The sequence below is a fragment of the Camellia sinensis genome, chromosome 1 (genome assembly GCF_055761805.1).
Source record: "Camellia sinensis isolate YWXY chromosome 1, ASM5576180v1, whole genome shotgun sequence".
In the NCBI taxonomy this organism is placed as follows: domain Eukaryota; kingdom Viridiplantae; phylum Streptophyta; class Magnoliopsida; order Ericales; family Theaceae; genus Camellia; species Camellia sinensis.
In genome coordinates, this window is record NC_138961.1 from 172547443 (window position 1) to 172567566 (window position 20124).

At 32.6% G+C, this 20124-nt stretch overlaps 1 protein-coding gene and 2 long non-coding RNA genes across 3 annotated transcripts; 2 read left to right on the forward strand and 1 right to left on the reverse strand.

Moving 5' to 3' along the window:
- Window positions 1-755: 755 nt before the first annotated feature.
- On the reverse strand, window positions 756-7683 carry LOC145799461 (uncharacterized). Its single transcript, XR_014341275.1, has 9 exons — window positions 7176-7683; window positions 6943-7048; window positions 5521-5595; window positions 4749-4912; window positions 3896-3954; window positions 2869-3131; window positions 2343-2500; window positions 1944-2251; window positions 756-1564 (listed from the first exon to the last, which is right to left on the reverse strand). It is a non-coding gene; the product is annotated as an uncharacterized LOC145799461 (long non-coding RNA).
- LOC145799465 (uncharacterized) lies at window positions 3114-3624 on the forward strand. The gene is made up of 2 exons (XR_014341276.1): window positions 3114-3247; window positions 3332-3624. It is a non-coding gene; the product is annotated as an uncharacterized LOC145799465 (long non-coding RNA).
- A 319-nt stretch (window positions 7684-8002) lies between the features above and the next one.
- LOC114272411 (uncharacterized) lies at window positions 8003-9040 on the forward strand. The gene is made up of 2 exons (XM_028214100.2): window positions 8003-8185; window positions 8681-9040. Exons 1-2 carry the CDS (start codon window positions 8003-8005, stop codon window positions 9038-9040), a joined length of 543 nt encoding a protein of 180 aa, XP_028069901.2.
- Window positions 9041-20124: the final 11084 nt, after the last annotated feature.

A 20124-nucleotide genomic window follows, 5' to 3' on the forward strand; every position in this document is an offset into this window, starting at 1 on the left:
AATTCAAATTTTCCAACAGTTTCTTCCTCCTCCTCTGTTCATCCCGCATATTCATATTTTTTTTTTAGAGTCTAAGTTTGGAAAAATGCAAAGCACATACTCTGATTCACTGTACACATGGAGTTAGTGCGAATTCTGTGTGTGGTGATTGTTGTATCCTGGAGACAGGATGCCTATTAATCTCAAGCACCAGTGAAGAGGGTGTTATTCTATCTTAAAGACACAGTGTCCATACACTGGCCTCAATCACAACTTCGTTAATAGTTTGATATTCGAAAAGTCACTGCAGGAATTTTAACTTTTAGTGGCGTTTAAAAAACGCCGCTGTAAGTGTCTAAAACGCCGCCAATTCTTTTTGCGACGCTTAGCTCCGAACGCCGAGGACGCGGCCGTCGCTATAACTTTATGACGTTTTAAAAACGTCGTGATATTAATATAGGCGGCGTTTTTAAAAACGCCGTGAAATGTCCCACTAAACTCATGCTGACGTCATTGGCAACATTTAGCGACGTTTTGGAAAAACGCCGTTATATCTGCTTGCATAAATTTGACCATTAGTATGTAAGGTTTAAGAGGCGTTTGTAAAAACGCCGTCATATCCTCTTTTTTTTTTCTTTTTTTTTTTTGAAATTAGGCTAATTTTATTTGATTGAACTAAAAAAATATAGATCATTCCAAATATAAATAACACCCAGCTCATTAACCCAAATTGTTTAATTCCATTTTATCCACATAATAGATAACACCCAGCTCACTAAAAAAATATAGATCATTCCATTTTTCCAAAAAATATAGCTCATTAACAGTTATTACAAGACAATTGAAGATCATTGTGCTGACATCCCAAAGGCCAAACATCTTGCCATTCGAATCAACACTGTTAGAACTGGAAGTGATCACAAAATTGTATATGACTAATGATTGGTAAATGAAAACAAAGCCAAGGTCACCACAACTCTCCATTTGAAGAAGGTATTTCTTATTCCCTCCTTGTACAACTGGGGGTACTTTTTGGAAAGGGAAGCACTGACATCCTGCCAAAGAACATATGTGATCATTCAGTCACATTTAGATTGGTTGCAAAAATAAATGACAAAAAAACGAAATGTGAAATAAAAATTGTGAAACACCCATAACCAACTTTATCCAAAAACAGGTTGACTTTGATATAAACTATATACTTAACATTGTGAAATGTGAAACACCCATAACCAACTTTATCAACCTAATATTGTAAGCAGCAATGGTGCATATATAGCATGCCATGTACCTATAAAAATTCTAGTAGAAAACTATGGTGTTTATAAACTTTTCATTGCTTTTGTTTATAAAAACACAAATAATGAAATAAAAATTTTGAAAAATGACACTAGACTATGTTAAGATGGATGGATTAGGTTTTTTTAAATCAGTATTGCCTAGTGATATTTTCTTGAGTGTGGGACCAACCAATGTAAGTAATACATTTCAAAGCATTGAACTGATTATGGGAAGAAATGAATGAACCCCTGTTTTTGGCCCACCGGACAGCATATGACAAGCGAAAGCACGGTCAAATACAGATCTGAGAAAGAAAAAGGAATAGGAAGATCATGTTTTCTTCACAATATAATTGCACCGCATCTACTATTTATTGTTACTCTTTTCTTTTATGCAGAATTGTTAAAATTTGCAAAATTGACCATTATTTTATTAGTATAGTATCATATATTTGTTTATTATCTTATATGAAACATTCAAAATCTAAAGTCAAATAATTATATATATACACACCCACATATAAAACAACATGAATGTTCACAATATATTGGTTCAGGAAGACAATTTTAGATGGTTACGTAACAGGTTTCCGATACAGAAGACGGTACAGATAAATTCTGAACTGGAAATCTTATTTATTAAAATAAAAGCTAAACTTACTTACTTGACATGTTGAACTTTACCTCATCATCTTCACTTCTCAACCTCCCCGTCAATCGGGGCATAGAGATGTTGGACTCTAGGGAGCTTTCGAATTGCCTTCTTTGGTTTGTATGGGATTCTATTGGTGTTTGTAAATAATATAGATTCTCATCAGCCCCAACCAATTGGGGCTTTTCTTTGAGCACCAACAAGGCAATAATCCAATCTTAAAGATGATATAGAAAGAAGAAAGCAAATGAAATTAAAAACTCACAGTGCATCCACTGCTTATCAAAGCCTTGACAAAAACATCATTTGACAGTACATCCAATTTCTTCTGTTCTTCACCCTGAAAAATGAAACAGATGTGATCTATCGTAGTCTTTAAGTAACACATACCTTTCCTAACTCAACTCCCCACTGGTCAAAGGAGTTGATACCCCAAATGAAGCCTTCAACAGCAATTCTGTGTTCATAGAATGCCAGCAACTGAGGAAGACAGATCAAGATTTGTGGGATTAGATCACATAGGCAGATACGTTGACCACTTAGAGTTAGCAAGAAGACACCAGATATGCACCAAGACCAGAACCAACATCTGCATGTGTTGGATACCCAGTCATAGAGATTCTAGATATGCACTTACGATATAATCTCAATAGACCTCTTGGAACTTCAAACAGCTAAATGTGCTAAAGACAATAATATAAGACTAATTTGAAATTCTTGAAAACCTCTTATTAAAAGGTCAAGTGTCATGCTATACACACTACTCTACAGAAAAAGAAAAATAACATTATTGAACCACTCATTAGCAGCCTCAAATAAGAAATATTTTTACACTTCAAGAAGCATCAGACGTAACTAGTTCATGCATGAATTTACTATTTATATGGTCATTATCTGTAAGAACATTTACTTATTGGCAACTGGAGTACTATATATAAAACAGAGCATGAAAATTACCTGGTGAATTAATTGGTAAAAGCTATGCTGACCATTTGTTCCTGGTTCACCGAAATCGATTTCACCAGCCTCATAGGGAAGAGCCACACCATGAATTGATAAGATGCTGGGAGACATTCTCACTTTGCCTCATAGGGCAAATGAAACAGATGTGAAGGCTTCATCCTGCAAGATTGTGAAGTCGCCGTGAGCTTCAGGGTGCTTCGACTGCTCATTAAGAACATGTCTAGTAATCGTCATTAGGTCTGTCCTCTGTGCTTCGCCTGTGTGATCCATTAATCATGCTTCATTACTGCATCTACGAACAGGTTCCAAAGAAAGGAAAGATCTATTCAACAAATGAAGGAAATGCCCAGTATTGGGATGAACCAACCACAAAGTAAATGTAGCTAAATTTGGCAATTGTCATCTTTCTATTACCTTTAAAAGGCTAATAAATTTTCTTATATTCATTTAATTTCAGGTATGTTGAAAATAGCAAGTTCCCTAAGGATGGTTCATCACCAAAGTCCCTAAGATACATTGGAAGGTATACAGTTTTTTGGCATTACAAGTTTTATCGCCATGTCAGCATGTCAATCTGTGCCTATGTATCAAGGGTTGAGAGATCTGTGCGTATGTATTAAGGCTCTGATTCAACATAAGGTTTTCACTAAAAGGGCGCGTGTAGTTTACCACATTCGGAGGCGTTTCCATTATAAAACGGTGTCGTTTTTCTTAATAGAATATGCGGCGTTTATAAAACGCCGTTAAATACTAATAACAGTGACGTTTACAGAAACGTCGTTAACAAAACGCCATCAAATCCCCATTTTCCTGTAGTGACTGTACTGTTATTACTTGCAGATGTGTTATTTGTGGTCCTACAAGTTGCACCAACTTGCAAAATCAAAGTTAAAAGTGTCCACGATAATGCTTGCACTGAGTCTTTCTTGCAAGAGGCTGTTATCATAGATAAAGAGTAAGCCCCAAACCAACTCATTCACAAATCATTACAGTATTCTATTCAAACTCTAACAAATCTTACTTGCAGCATTAAACCTATGATATTGACATTGTGGGAGCAATTCGAGCCGAACAAGGGAACTGCAATTTCCAACATGCCAAGTCAATTTCCAATTGTGATTGGAATAAGATTAAAAGCAACAAACTATAATGCATAAAATTATACATGTTCATGTTATATAAGGACAAACAACAATGCATACAATTATACTCAAAATAAAGAATGAGAGCAAGGAGCTTTTACATCAAACTGAAATTTCAAAATAGTTAAATTTGCATTAAATTTGCAGTATAAGGCTTGACATCATTGTTCTTTTTCCATTAAATAAAAATGCTCTCAAATATGCCCTGCCTTAAGATGCACCTCAGTTCAACTGAGTAATGCATATGATAAAGATGCTCTCAAAGTTTGAAAACAGCATAGCACAAGCTGAATACATCTCAGATCAACCAACCACAGTACAAAAAACCTAACTCCATGTTTTGTGTATCAGCATTTTTCTAGCTAATTAAAATAGTAGAAGATTGCCAATACAAATGCAATTAAAATGAGTGAAAACACACAGCATGCCTTATAGTAAAATGTAATTAAAATGGTACTGTCTCCCAAGGAATTCTTTGGATATCTTTACCTCTCCTAGCTTGAGCAGCAGAAGTATCTGTCGTTTTATTATTCTAAATAGGTACCAAACAGTTAGTATTTCATATATCCTGAGCTTGATGGGAAAAAACATCTAAAACTTACTTGAAAAAAAGAGAGAAAAAACATGCCAATAGGAGAGAAATAAACAAGGAAAAGTGGTAAGACTTGCAGTTAGATAGCATATCATGACAACAAACTATGGTTCAAACTTTATAAAGTTTATATCACAAACCAAGTAGTCATATTCATCCACATCAGAGTCTAAGCCACCCATCTCTCTTCCACGAAACTCTTCGTCCATATCATCATCCATATCTTCCATTTCATATTTATCTGCCATGTATTCAGCATCATCCACTTGGTGATGAGACATGGTCTTCACAAGTGAACGTCAACCTAAAATGACTCAAAAACAAGTAACTCAAGAATTAGTAAAACATACACGATAGAACTTCAACCCAACATCGCATTGTTATGCACACACTCGGGTTACGTTGTTAACTCTAGTCCAAAGAAGTTCGATAGCACAAAGGCATTGGGTTTCATACTTAAGTCTTTTACAATTCTTAAAGCCAATTTTTATAACTTTAGTATGTCCAAAAAAGCTGAAAATTGTTCCCATTCTCAAACAAAATCAATGTCAACACACAGATTAAAAATAATAATAAAGCAGAAATTTATCAAAAAAACTTAAATTTTTACACACAAATCACAGGAATAGTATAAATTAAAAAACAATCGCAAACCCTACAAACAAAATGATAAGGAAATAAATTAATTTCCACGTAATAATTGAAAACCCATAAAAACTGATGAAGATCGATATTCCGCTGATAAAGGTCCAGAGGTCCAGCTTTTGCAAGATCAAACCAAAAAAAAACCATAGAATTACCTTTGAAATTGGGCGAATCAAATCTGAGAGCGAGGAATCCAGGATGGTTGATAATCACTTCCAAAAAACAAAAAGTTACAAGTCCATGCCAATGTAGGCCTTGAATACTAACCTTTGAGAAGAGGCTTTAATTTGGACTCCAACCAGTCAATGTTTTTCTCTAAGTAATCCATACAATACACAAGACCTAGTTGAACATGGTAGAAAAGAATTAGCTGTAAGGACATCTAGCTGGAAATTCTTTGCTCGAATTTAAGTCACTAGTATTTTCAAACATCAGAGATTTCTCAGAGAATAAAAGGCAACACATATGATCAAGTTTATAACCTTTCGCAATTTATTACTATATCTCAAACTGTTGCACAAATCAGTCAATCATACTTCTTTTTCTCTTTCTTTAGAAGTAATGAAAGCACTTTTAAAACAAAATAACAATCAGTAGGCCAAAAAAACTATTTTCAGCATACTGCACCTAGATTATGCAGATAGTGAACTTAAAGTGCATCATTTAAGGATACAACAAGAAATGAGGACAGAAGAGAATGGATAGACATGGGAATAGCCTCAAGCTGCATTGGCATGAAATAATTAAGAATTCATCAGATAACTAGTAAGAAGGGACTAATTATCTTATTAAAAAAAAAGAGGAAAAGAAATAAAGACGTTAGGCAAAATTGCTTTACAGGGACAATGTAAAGGGAAGTATTCAACCAGGGGTAAACGATTTATAATTTCTGGAAAATAAGTGGGCTCAGACAACAATTTTTTGGAAAAAATAGAGCCATACACACCAGACTATCAAGCTTTATTGGTGAAGTTATACCTCAAATGAATAGGAACGATTTTGCTTAAGACAAAACCCATAGTCGAAAAAGGACTACTATTACTCTGCTCAACTCCCTTTTCAAAATAAGATACTAAGGAGACTGCACATTGATTAATAGTGAAAATCCAATAGCAATTCAGATCCTCAGCTTAGATCCTTTCAACTCTAAAGATGATACAGGTAATGATGGAGTGAAAAGATAACGAAAGGAGAAGGAAGTGTTGTCAAACAGTTGAGTTAGGCCATTGCCGAGCCACCTAATGTTGGATCTTCAGATTTGGAAGTTTCAAACTCACTCACCAATCCCGGTAATTCATATATATACTTGTTAAAACTTAAAAATTTTATGTTAAGCCATAACAAATGTCCAAGTTGATTTGTTTTTCTTCACTACAAATGTCCAATGCAATAAGTGGGGTATGAATCCAACCAACAACCTTAAAAAAATAATTTAGTTTTCTTTATCCATGCTATCTCTAATTTCTAGTATTAAAAAATTAAAAATTTAAAAAATAAATTAAAAAAATACGAGGACTAAACATGATGGTACTAGGATTCTAGGATAGGGGAAGAAGCTTGAACTTGACTATGAAAAAATAAAAACAAGATTCAGATCATTAGAAGAGAAGCCACAAAAAATTTGAAGTAATTTGAGAGGAAACTGAGAGAGAGAGAGAGAGAGAGAGAGAGAGAGACGGTGGAGCTCACCTTAGTGAAATCAAAATCACCGGTGCAGATGGTGGTGGGGATGGAGCTTCGAAATCAAAATCGCTCTAAAATCACTGAATCTCTGAATCACTGCATCTCTGAATCTCTGCAAATGAGGATCAAGTAAGAATGCCTTAAAACATTGATTTCATAAATCTAAAGAGAGATAGAGATCTAGAGAGAGAGACAGAGAAAGAGAGAGAGAGAGAGAGAGAGACGGTGGAGCTCACTACCTCGCTGGTGCAGATGGTGGTGGCGATGGAGCTTTGAAATCGCTCTGAATCTCGAAATCGATCTGAATCTTCGAAATCACTCTGAATCTTCGAAATCGTCGGTGCAGATGGAGCTTCGATGGAGAAATGTGTGCGTGTAAGGGTTGAGAGAGAGAGAGAGAAATCACAGAGATCTTAGTAAAATAACCAAACTAGCCGATTGATCTTTCGAGAGATGAAGCCTCTTCCTAGAGTTATCAATAATCGCTGAGAGACAGAGAAAGAGATGTGTGCGTATATAATGGTTGAGAGAGAGAAAGGGCTCAGATTCAAAATAAGGGTTTCACAAAGAAGGATCAGCACGTGATCCTACCGCATTTGGAGGCGGTTTTCAACGCCTTCAATTATAATACGGTGTCGTTTTGGTTAAACAATATGCGACGTTTATAAAAACGCCGTTAAAAATTAAGAAAAGTGACGTTTAAAAAAAAGGTCGTTAAAAGAACGCCATTAAAACCTATTTTTCCTGTAGTGAGTTGTAAGCGTATTTTATTTTATTTATTATTCGCTATTAATTAATTTTACTGAAATTATTCTCCAACACCTTTTGTTTGGAAAAAGCTGTGGAAGACTAAAATACCTTCGAAATGGATCTTATTTATTTGGAAGTGTCTTCATAATATTCTTCCAGTGAGTAGGCAACTTAAATGAAGAGGTATACCGGTCGATACAAGATGTGTCAGTTGCAGTCATGCGAATGAGACAATAGAGCATGTTTTTTTCCGAATGTCCTTGGTCCCAAAGAGTTTGGAGGGGTACAGTTTTGGGGTTGGATTTTACTCGTGGGCATGCTGTTGATTTCAGAACATGGTGGAAGGGGTGGGTTAGGAATAATTCATTCTATTGCTATTCTGTGGGCAATATGGTGGCAGTGCAATATTAAGGTGTTTAAACATAAGCAATTGACAATAGATCAAACTTTATACTTGGTTACTGAACTTATATTGCAATGGAACAATGGAAGTGCAACAGTCACTACAACATATAAGAGTTTTAAAGACTAATTTGGTCTTTGAAAGTGAAAATTTTGTTGCAAAAGACATTTAGGGAACAATTTTTATTGTCATGAGAATAGTTGCTAAAAGGTTGTTTCAAAAAGTCAAAAACAAGACTTTTAGCGACAAAATTTTGAAAATGTCACTAATAATCAGACTTTTAGGGACAAAATAATTTGGTCTTAAAATAATTTATTTTTTGAGACACAAAATTTGGTCACAAAAAGATAATAATTCATCACTAATGTCTAATTTTTGTTGCTAAAAATATAATGACAACACTTTTTGCTACAAAAATATTTGGTTCCTAAGAAATAATTTTGTTCCTAAATTTTGGTTTCTAAAACCTTAATTTTTTGTAGTGAGTTAGATAATGACATATCTGAATGTGCTAATGCAAAGCTGCCGGTTTCTTCTTCAAATAACTGTTGTGTTATTGCTAATAATTCTATTCAATCTGATGATTTTTAGCTCTTTACCTGTGTGGTGGATGGAGCATGGAAGCAGAGCACCGAAGTAGCTGGCCTGGCATGGGTCTCTGCTTGGATGAAGCTCAAGTGCAGGTGTCGCAACAAAGTGCTTTCTATTTGGTTGTCTTCTCCTCTATTAGCAGAAGCTAGATCTCTTTTGGAAGCTATCAAATGGGTTGTCAAGATGAAGATTTGTTGCCTCTCTATATTTACAGATTGTAAGATTTTAGTAGATAGTTTTGAGCAACAAAGCGATCCGGATTGGGAGGTTGCTTTGGTTGTCCAGGATGTATTGGCTATAAGTAAACAATTTCAATTTCTCTCTGTAACTAAACAGGTTTCTGGTGGAGCCAGTGCATAAACTGGAAAAATCTGTAAAACTCTTATCTTATGTGTAATATATTTGGAAGTTTGTCTGGTTCTCAAAAAAAAGAAAAAATAAAAATTCAAAAATCATGCACACAGGAAAACAAACAAAGAAAAAGAATAAAGAGTAAACAAGTTTTTATGCAATTGTTTACTTTGCTTAATCAAAAATATAGTTAAATCAAATTTCATTTTAATGGCACACTCATACAATTTGGATACAAACATCTAAAAACGTGTGTTTAAACATAATATATATAAAAAGGTGTGCATAGCAAATGAGTGCACTATTAAAATCAACTAGTCAAATGTAATTGGAGGATTTTTTTAAGTAACTGATATAAAAAAAAAAAAAAATGGAAATGGAGAAAAGGAAAACTGAAGAAGTTATCAAAATTTGAAGTAGTTACAAAAGAAAAATTTAAGAATTTTAAAAAAAAAATATAACAAAATTTACACTAAATCGAGTTGTACATTTTATATAATAATATAGATGTATACCAATAGCCAATCTACTTTCTTATACTTTCAAATTAAATGTAATGTCCACTTAAAAGAGCACAAGTTAGCAACTCTATCAACATTTAAAGTCTGTATTATTTAATAGATGAAATTAATACACGAGTAATGCTATATAAATATAATTTATATATACAAAACCCATATAAATCGATATGTCTCATTTATCTCTATTCAATATTGGAAGTTAAAATAATCATCACTCTAGTTCACAAATACAAAAACATCATGTCTATACCATTCTTTTCTTAAATTTTGTAATGATATTATGTTTGCATATCATATTCCTTAATTACATTCTTTTAGTATTCCAAATTGAATTCTTCATAAAGCAGGAAGAATAATGAAAGCACGTCCCAATGCAGCAATACAAAATAATGTTGACAGCTTGTTCAATAAAATTTATTTATTTTCAGGCTTTATTTGGGATAAAAAAAAATTTAGCCTGGCTTTTTAATTTTTAGGCCATTTTAACCTACCTAAAAAAGGTTTGTTTAGGTTAAGCTTTTGGCTCTTTTTACTTTGAATGTGGTAGTTATGGGAGAAAAAATGAAATAATTATCGTTTGGATGTGAGATTTGTCTTAATTTGATTTTTTAGTCTATTTTGACTTTTTGGGGCTAAATTAACCCAACCTAAATCCCAAACGAAACCTAAATAAAAAACTTTAAGATAGAGTTCTAACTTAATAAGAAATTTTAGGAAACCTCCACAAAAAAAAATGTGTCTCTTTCTATTATAATAATCTTAACCCATGGCAAAACAATCCAGCTATAACCATCTTCAAAAAAAAACAAAAAAACAAATAGCCTTTTGTCAAATAAACAAGACTTTGATGATTTGGCGCAACTCCAATCTCTACAATGTGGTAATGAATTGATAAAATTAAGATGAAATACAATCGAAACAGATCAAGTCTGTAGAAACTGAAAGTGAGAGATAAAATTTAAGAGAAGTTAAGAGACACATCTAAAACTTTTATTCATATATGTCAATATGTGATTCAGATTTGTTCTAATTCTACATGTGAAAAAGTCTATTTGGCATGAAAATTTGTCTAAGAAAATTGTCACAAATTAAGAAGTATTGTTGAGATTTAATTAACCTATTGTACGATTTACATGTAGAATAAATTCAACAATAAAAATTACTATAAATAAATAAATGTGGTTGAGATTCAATTAATATAGAATGAGACTTACATTTAAAACGAATTTAAACCATATATTATTGTTTTTAGGTAAAAGAATACCGGATATCTTAACAATTTATATGAACAAGGGATAAGCATAGTTTTGCTATAGTTGTTTATATAGCATTTGGTTAGGGAATTTGAGAAGGGATTTGAAAAGTGAAATAGAAAAGTGTCACGGCCTAAACTTTCCTTTACAAGTTTAGCGTTGTAACCGGCCAGTAATCCATAATTACCAAAGACCTGTTTAACAATAATGACAATAACATAATAATAAGGGCTGGCGGAAGCCAATCAATAATAGAAAATAACTTCCAATGAGCTGTAAGGACTTAAATGTACAAAATAACTGTCATATACTTATACATGAAAAAAAACACTTAAGTCAAAAACACGTATAAACAGAATAAAACACAAGTTAGGGAATTAAATCTCATTATCAAAAACAGTACAACAAAAGTCATAGACCACTCTTGCCACTGGAATGATTTCAAATGGGTGATTCTGGATCACCCAATAAGCCTTGACGTGCAATAGTTCGGAACCTCGCAGTGAGGCACGGTAGTTGGCTTGACAAAAACAGGTTTTGGGTTGATGCCGCTAACTTTGATTCGGTGCTCGATCACCTATATACATATAATAAACAATGAGCTAGAGCCCAGTGAATAATAACTGTATAAAGGGATTATGAATGATGTCTTTACAATAATTGTAATAGTCAATTCATCAGTAGATCAATTTCTCAATCAATGTGTCATATCATATCAATCATTTCGATTCAAAATAGTCATACGTGATACATCCAATAGCAGAACAATTAATAGGTCTTAAAGACCGAACAATCATTTGATGGCCATCAATACAATAACAATAGTTTCAAGAATTGGACCTGACGATGATCTCTGTAACAATATCAATAACAATAGCAATAACAATATGCTATAGATGCCACAAGTATAGTTCAAAAAATAGGATAATCATTCATCAGTAAACATTATCATTTTAGTAAAACAGCACATTTTTATCAATTAGAAGATAATTATAATGGAACATAACTTTACAATAGTGTTACTCATAGTGGGCTCCTAAAAACAAGTGATATTCGTGCGGCGTTTGACCTAAACAACTAAAGTCAAGCACAACACAATTACAATCACACTCATATAATTCTATTCAATTCGGTAACTTGATTTCTATTCGGTTTCACTCATTTGGTTCTAATCATTCATTCATTTGATTCAATGCACTTATGTAATGCAGATGCATGTTTAAACACTTTAAAACCATGCAAAGGAGGCTTGGAGGATGGAGAAGAGAAAAAAAAATGAAACCAAAATTTTCCCTAAAATCGCACATACGGCAGCCCCATTCCGCACGGCCCCTATTTTCCGCACGTGCGGGACCCCAAGCCGCACATGCGGAACTGCAAAAATGCAGCCCGAAAATCTACTTTGTTTTTGGAATCCTTCCTTTCAAAATTCAACTTCATCTTTTGTATAATTCAATCCCAAAATCCTCAAAAATAGTTATGAACTTTAATTTTCAACCATCAAATTCAAACTATAAATTTATAACAATACTTAATTGTCCAATTTATAACCAAAAATCTTTAAAGCAAATTGTAAAATCTTAAAATGTGTAGTCAAGCTACAACTCAAGCTTTTAAATGAGAATTTCTTAGAAATTATGAGAGATTAAGCAAGAATTCATGTATATAAAACAAATTTGTCCATGAGGTGATCATATTTCTTGGACTCAAAACATTTTCAAGTGTAAAATCACCATTATATATACAAATTATGTTCTTTTCCAAAACTTTTGAGATTTCCTTCTTAAAGTTCATAAACCATGCAAGAAAACAATTGTTTTGTTCATGGATTCTTGAAAACATGACATGCACGTAAGGATCGTGCAACCTAATAGGTGATTCAACTAAAATTATGCTATGCATGTTTAGTTTTAAGCATGTATTCTTCTAATTCCTCATTTTATAATTATATAGACCTAACTCTAATATTTACTCCATGAATTGATATGTTTAATCTTAAAACTTGCATCCTTAAGCTTAAAATCCTCAACTCCCATGAAAAATTACTTTGTTTTGTGAATCCATGCAAGAGAATGAATCTATGTTTATGAAGTTTTAGAAATCATACCATGCATGTATATATATATATATATTCCAATTTTATCAGTAATATGTACAATTAAGCTCATGTTCTTCCTCTATGATCTTGATTTCCAAAGGTATGAGTACAACACCTCAAATTCATGAGAGTAGGGAGGAGAATCTTACCTAGAGGGTGTGAATTGAGGAGAATTATGTTGATTTTCAATAGTTTCTTAAGCTTCCTCTTAAATTTTCTTCTCCTTCTTATTGGTGTTCTTGATGAGCTCTTACTCTCTCTTGATTCTCCCTCTCTACGTGTTTGTGTTTCAAGGGATGAAGAAGACCACTATCCTCTCTTTTTTATTCACTTAGTTGATGAGTATAACTCATACATTACTTAATTATAATTAATTCTTTATTATCTTTTTATATTATTTCCTAAATTAATTTACATTCACTTATTTCTAATTAAATTATATCTCATCATCTCATAATCTCAATTATACTATATTAAATTGCACTAATGTAAATTAGGTTCTAATTCCTATCCAATTATTTAATTCTAACTTGTTAAAATTAGCGAATCAGACATATTTAATTTTCATTCTAACCTATCTATTCAAACAATACAAGTCAATAAATCTCATAACAATCAATAACACTTAATCACATAATTAACATATAGGAACATAATGAATAGTTCCATTTAAGGCTCAATTCAATCACAGACAATTTCAGTAAACTAAATTAATTTTTAATTAAACTTTCCAAATGGCTCTAAAAATTCCCATAAGCCCATCTATGTACTCAATTTCAATTTGTGCACCCAATAAGATTGTCGATTTCAGTTTCAAAGTTGTAACCTTAACAGTTAATTTTTCAATTTGACAGATATGGACAAATTAAATTACTAGGCACTTAGTTCAATTAGAATTAACACATAATTAATTAATTAAAATCACGATTAGCTAGTCTAGGCCGTCACAAAAAGGTAGATGAAATGTGAATAAAGTATAGTTTCACACACATTTTTGCTTTTCCATTCTAAATCTCTCTTTAAATTTCAAAACCAAACACAATGTTAGAGTCGGATCGTGCCGGTCATTAAAGCGGATCCAATAAGTACTTTGTCACATGGAAAATTAAATCACATCAACAAACGTTGGCTCGTTGACGTAATGAATGAATCATTTTCTTAACTCTTCTTCATTTTGGACTTTGTCTCTCTTTTGTTTTCTTTTTATGCCATCGAAAATGGCAAACAAGAAGCAAGAAATACAAAAAATATATATATATAACAAATTGTTGTTTGCTTTTCAAGAAGAACTTTTTCCTTGTCTTATGGCAGACGGGAGGCCATTTGACTCATGGCAAATGGAAGGAAGACTCATTTCAATAATTTGAATCGATCACATTTTAGAATACATCAAGTAAAACATAACCAAACCAAACCAAACCAAGCCTTAAGTCCCATCAAATGGGATCGGCTACATGAATCATTCTTCTCCAAGCGACCCTATCAAAAGCCATTTCATTAGTCAAATTAAGTAGATCCATATCTCTATTTACAACGCTAGCCAACGTTAATTTAGGCCTACCACATCTCCTAACACTTCCATCTACCATTACAGCATTGCATCTCTTTATTATTGCCTCTGTTGGACTCCGTTGAATATGATCAAACCATCTCAATCGATTCTCTCTCAACCTATCTTCTATTGGTGTTACTCCTACCCATTTCCGAATTCACTCATTCCTAATTCTATCCTATCTAGTCTTGCTACACATCCACCTTAGCATCCTCATCTCAGCCACACTCATCTCACCTTAGCATCTTCATCCCATACAACATCGTTGGTCTAATAACCGTTCTATAAAGCATACCTTTTAGTCTAGTGGGTATTCATTTATCGCACAGTACCCAAGACGCACTTTTTTACTTACATCATCTCGCCTTAATCCTATGGGCCACATCTGCATCAATTTCCCCTGTTGTTGTAATAATCAACCCTAAATAATGAAAATATTCACTCTTAGGCAGTTTTTGGTTCTCAATCTTTATTTCTTCTCTGCTTTCATTGTTACTGTTACTAAATTTACACTCCATGTACTTTGTTTTAGTTTTGCTTATCCGGAATTCTTTAGATTCAAAAACTTTTCTCCAAATCTCCAACTCTGTGTTAGCTCATTCTCTAGTCTCATCCACTAGCACGATATCGTCTATAAAAAGCATACACCACGACATGTCATCTTGAATATTTCTCATCAACTTATCTATAACTAAAGCAAAAAGATAAAAACTTAAGATAGATCCTTAGTGTAACCCTACAGTGATAGAAAATTCATTTGTCTACGAAAATAAGATACTGTATCTATAAAAAATTAAGTAAATCTGATATTGTTTATCCATTCATCTACTCACATTTGTATCTACGAAAATAAATAATAATTGTGATTTAAAATATTAAAATGAATATAAATGTGAGTAGATAAAATGGTTAATGATATCCAATTAACTTGATTTTTTGTATACATCTTCTACTTATGTATTCTAAAATGTGAATGGTTCGGAATACTGAAATGGATCCCGAAATGGGTCCATTTCGCTGCACAGCAGTGACTGCTTTGCCCTCCGGATAGCAGCCATCCCAAATCCCCATTTTGAAGGTGTGAATATGATCAACATGAAATCCCATGGTGATTTGTTGAACTTTACAAAATCAGAATATGAAACTAACGATTCATCATCTACAACAGAAATCAAAACACGAAAGAAGAATTATCAACTTTGTTTAAGAATTTAATCAACACAATAGAAAGGCCAAAGAAGGCTTGAATTCACAATATCAATTTCAAGTGATCTAAAGTTTTGGATTTTGCTTTAAAAAAGAAGAAAGGTATACATATATAATTATAAATATATATACATGCACATAGTATATACGCATGCACAGAGAGCTGTTTTGTTGATTTTTTTTTCTTTTGACTTCTTGTGCAGTAGATTTTTGGGTGTAAAAGTTAGATGCAGAACAGGAAGAGGAGAGAGTTGAAAAGAAAGGAAAATTTAGAGAGAAAGAAAGTGCACTGGTTTTACTCCATCAAAACATATGTTTATTAATGTGGTTTTATTTGCCATACCTTTTCCGTTCCTATTGTTACCAATATAACAAATTGAGGAAACATTAACAATAACGTTGTATTTGGTTGGAAAATTTGAAAAAAAAATTGAAAAATGAAAAGAAAAATGTGAGTAAAATGTGAATAACATATACTTACATTTAACTCAATTTCACACCCCTCATCCTTTTCATTTTCCAAATATCTTCCTAAATCTCTCAACCAAACACGGCATAAGTAAACCGCTATGAGCATTGTTGGAAGAAACAGTCGTAATGTTTGGACATTCAGTTGTTTCTAATATAGTAACAAAAATTGCTTAATTATTTAGAGTTATTTGTGGAATGAAAAGTGTAGAAAACACTTGCAGGCTTCGTACTTTTCAAAGTAGAGTAGATTTATGTATCTTTTTATGAAGATTGATCACAGGTGAACAATTGATACATAGCAATTTCTATTGAGCAAAGGGCCAATGGGCCATTAGGGTTTTATATTATTAGGGGGAAAAAAATTATGAATTAGCCCTTGTCTTTTTTGTTTTCTTCTCCGAATGAAGTGGGCAGTGAATAAATAGACAGATAAATATGATAATATGATTTTTCAAATTGTTATCATCTTTTTTGACCCAAAATAATAGAGTTTGGAGTTGTCCCAAAAGTTTTGAAATTAGACTATGATCCAGTGCCCTTAAATTAAATGAAAAAGGATAAATTACATTAACTTCCTTTAAGATTTGAATAAAATACATTAATCCTCGTATACTTGACATAATTACATTTATGTAACACTAGACCTTTTTTTTATCAATATTTCTACTTTTTACGTTGAAATATATATATTACTCATATTTATTCATGTGACTACAACTATCTACATTAGTCCAATCACTTTAATGCAAGAGTAAATTACACCCATCACCTAAGGCACAAGAAAAATACAATTAGTTTAACACTTTTGACATAATTATATTATCTTCTATTTTAGTAAGATTAAATTGACTAAAATTAGTACAGATGATAGGTACAAATTGAAATAAATAAAGATAAATATACATTTTAATAGATAAGAGATGATAATATCTTTTTTTTCATCCATAATATTAACAAATTATTGATAAAAATGACTTAATCAAAATCTTTAAAAAAAAAATAGTATAATTATGTCAAAATGTGAAACTATTTTTTTCTTTTCTCTCTTTCTTTCAAAACGTCTTGAGTGATGGGTGTAATTTACCCTTAATTTTATTAAAAGAGAAATTACTATCTTTTGAAAACCTCATATTAGTGTAATTTGTCAAAATAATACTCTTTTCATCTCAAAATATTAGTTTATTATTTTATTTTTCATTATCTCAAAATATTAGTCTATTTTTAAAAATTAAGAACTAAAATAATATAAATTTTCTATTTTATCCTTATTTTAAATTCATTAATTATGACAATTGATATTCTCAAGAAAAAATGAAAGGTAGTTTTGAAAATTTATTGCTTTTAAAGTATAATAATTATATTACCAAAAAAGTTAGATTTCTTGGACTAATATTTTAGAATGGATGTAATAATAATAATTATAATGGGGGTGTTTGGTAAGTTTTTTTTTATTATTTATTATTTATTTTTTTATTTTTACTTTTTACTTTTTACTTTTTTGGCTAAAATAGTTAATAAAGACAAAATAAGTTAAAATAGTCAATAAGACAAAATGTCACATTTAAACCATAATAATTTCACTTTTTCTCTCACAACAATAAAAAAAAGCTAACAAACTTCCCAAACACAACTTTTTTAGCCAGATTAAAATAATCAAAAACTAAAAAGCCAACTAAAATAACTAACTTTCAAAAGAGCCCAATAAGGCCATCTTCAACTATGTACCAAATCCATCATCAAATTCAAATTTGGTAAAAAGTATCCTTTTTTTCTACTCCAATGATTTCATCAAATAGATATCAAATTGAGAATATCAAAAATGTGTCACCAAACTGAGGATACATTGTGCCTTTTATCAAATCACTTTTAATTGCCGTTGTATTTTCACCACCGGATGTCTCCCGGATGACTATCTTGAGGCAAAATTTTGTGAAAATTTTACACTGGCCGATCGATCTCAGATGACCCCTCAATTGGAGTCATAGCAGCAGTTAGGCAAATAAGTCTTGATGCCAAAACTTATAGGTTATTTGCAAATGTCTAATTAGAAGCACTCTACTACTTGAACAGGGTTCATCAATAGCATTAGACAATCAATAAATTGGAGATAATGCAAAATATACTAAATCAAAATAGTTTTAGGAATTACTAAGTTGTTATCTGTTATCCCAGGTAAGTAACCTAAGAGGGGGGTGAATTGGGTTTGTTAGAAATTTGGCGCCCATGTGGCATGACCCTTAGAACCTTTTGAACCTCATCCAAATGGGTTTTGAATTTGAATTCAAACCTATTTGGATAGCCACTCAGGATATATATCTATCATATCATGATATGGATAGATGATATAGATATCAGATATTATCTCATTTAAATGAGATAAATAGATTATATATCTGATATATGGGATATGGGTGATTATGTGGAAAAACAACGTATGTTTGTTTTTTTCCAAGATACTGACTCTCTCCCAAAATAACGATCAAAGCCATTTGCACTGTGGTTTGTGTGGGTGATATTCAATCTGTGATATCACTTCACTGCTGGGTTGGTTTATCAGACTCTGGAAGCACGTGATTTATCCACGAGGTTCTATCATCACAAAGGTATGATCTAAACATTTTATCCGCTGCATATTTTGTACTTTGATTTACATTGGTATCAGAGCCATTGATGGATATTTTTGTGTTTCCTTTAATCATGTGTATATTTTTACATGTGTATGTTTACATTATATACATGAATGTTTGTAAAGGAGAAAAAAATCTACTTTGATTAGATTAAGAGCATAAATATTTTTTTATGTTCATTAATGTCTTTTTTTCATACCATAAATGGTTTTATTTTGAAAAAAGGAGTCCGGCAGTACAAAAATCGGACCAGAAAACACCCGGGAAGGCGGCGCGTGTGATTCATGCGCGGTATGACACTCCCAGCAGCGCCACGCTCCACCACGCGCAGCCACGCGCTCCCACGCGCCGGAAGCCCTGCTGACGGGGCTGCACGCGCCATCACGCGCGCGTCAGCGGCGCTGTCCACGCGCACGCCGTCTGCGCCCGCACGCGCGCCGCGTGCTGGAGCCGAGCGCCGAGCCGCGTTTGAGCCGTGCGTCGAGCCGCTCCGAGCCGGTGCTGCGCCGCACCGCGTTGAGCCGACTCGCGCCGAGTTGCGCTGAGCGGCGCCGAGCCGAGCCGAACCGAGCCGTTTTTCCCGCCTGGCTTGGCTCTAAGGCTCTGTTTGTTTGTTTTTAATTCTGAATTGCGTTAATTGTCCATAATTTATTCGTTATAGCTTTGTTCTAAGCATGGTTGGTACCGTTACACTCAGAATTAAATTTTATATCTTCTGTAAAATTTTGAAAATTTTACGAAAATAAAAAATATTTTTCTGTGTTAATAATTCATTTTTTATGCTTTAAAATGATTCTGGTATTGCATAAATAATTTTCTGGGGTTGAAATTTTTATTGTGGACTTCTGAAATGTTTTACTATCTACTGGTAATATTGTCTCAGTTTATCAGTTTCTGGATTTTTTATTTCTAATTTTATGTGTGTTTATTAGTTATTTAAAATTCCAGAATATTTCAGAAAAATTCCAGAAAATTCCAAAATGATGTACACTTTAATTATGGCATAATCTGAATATTGAATACAACATATTTTTTTTGGGTTTGTAATATGTTGTAATTAGAAGAGCATGATTATTTATTTATTTATTAGAATTCCATTATTAAATAAATATAGCATGAGTTATTTGTAGATTTACATTAAAATGCTATTGTATGGAATTTATCATGCTTTGTATATGCCATAGTCAGTGGGAGGTTATTCGGTTGAGAGAAATCTTTGTAAATTAACTCCCAAAAATCAATATTTTGCGCATAAATTAAACTAAATTTTGGATAATTGTCACTTGTGGCGCAAGAGATGATTACGAGCATAGCGGATTTTCGATCTTGCGACTTGTGTAATATTGTCACTATTTAATTTAGATT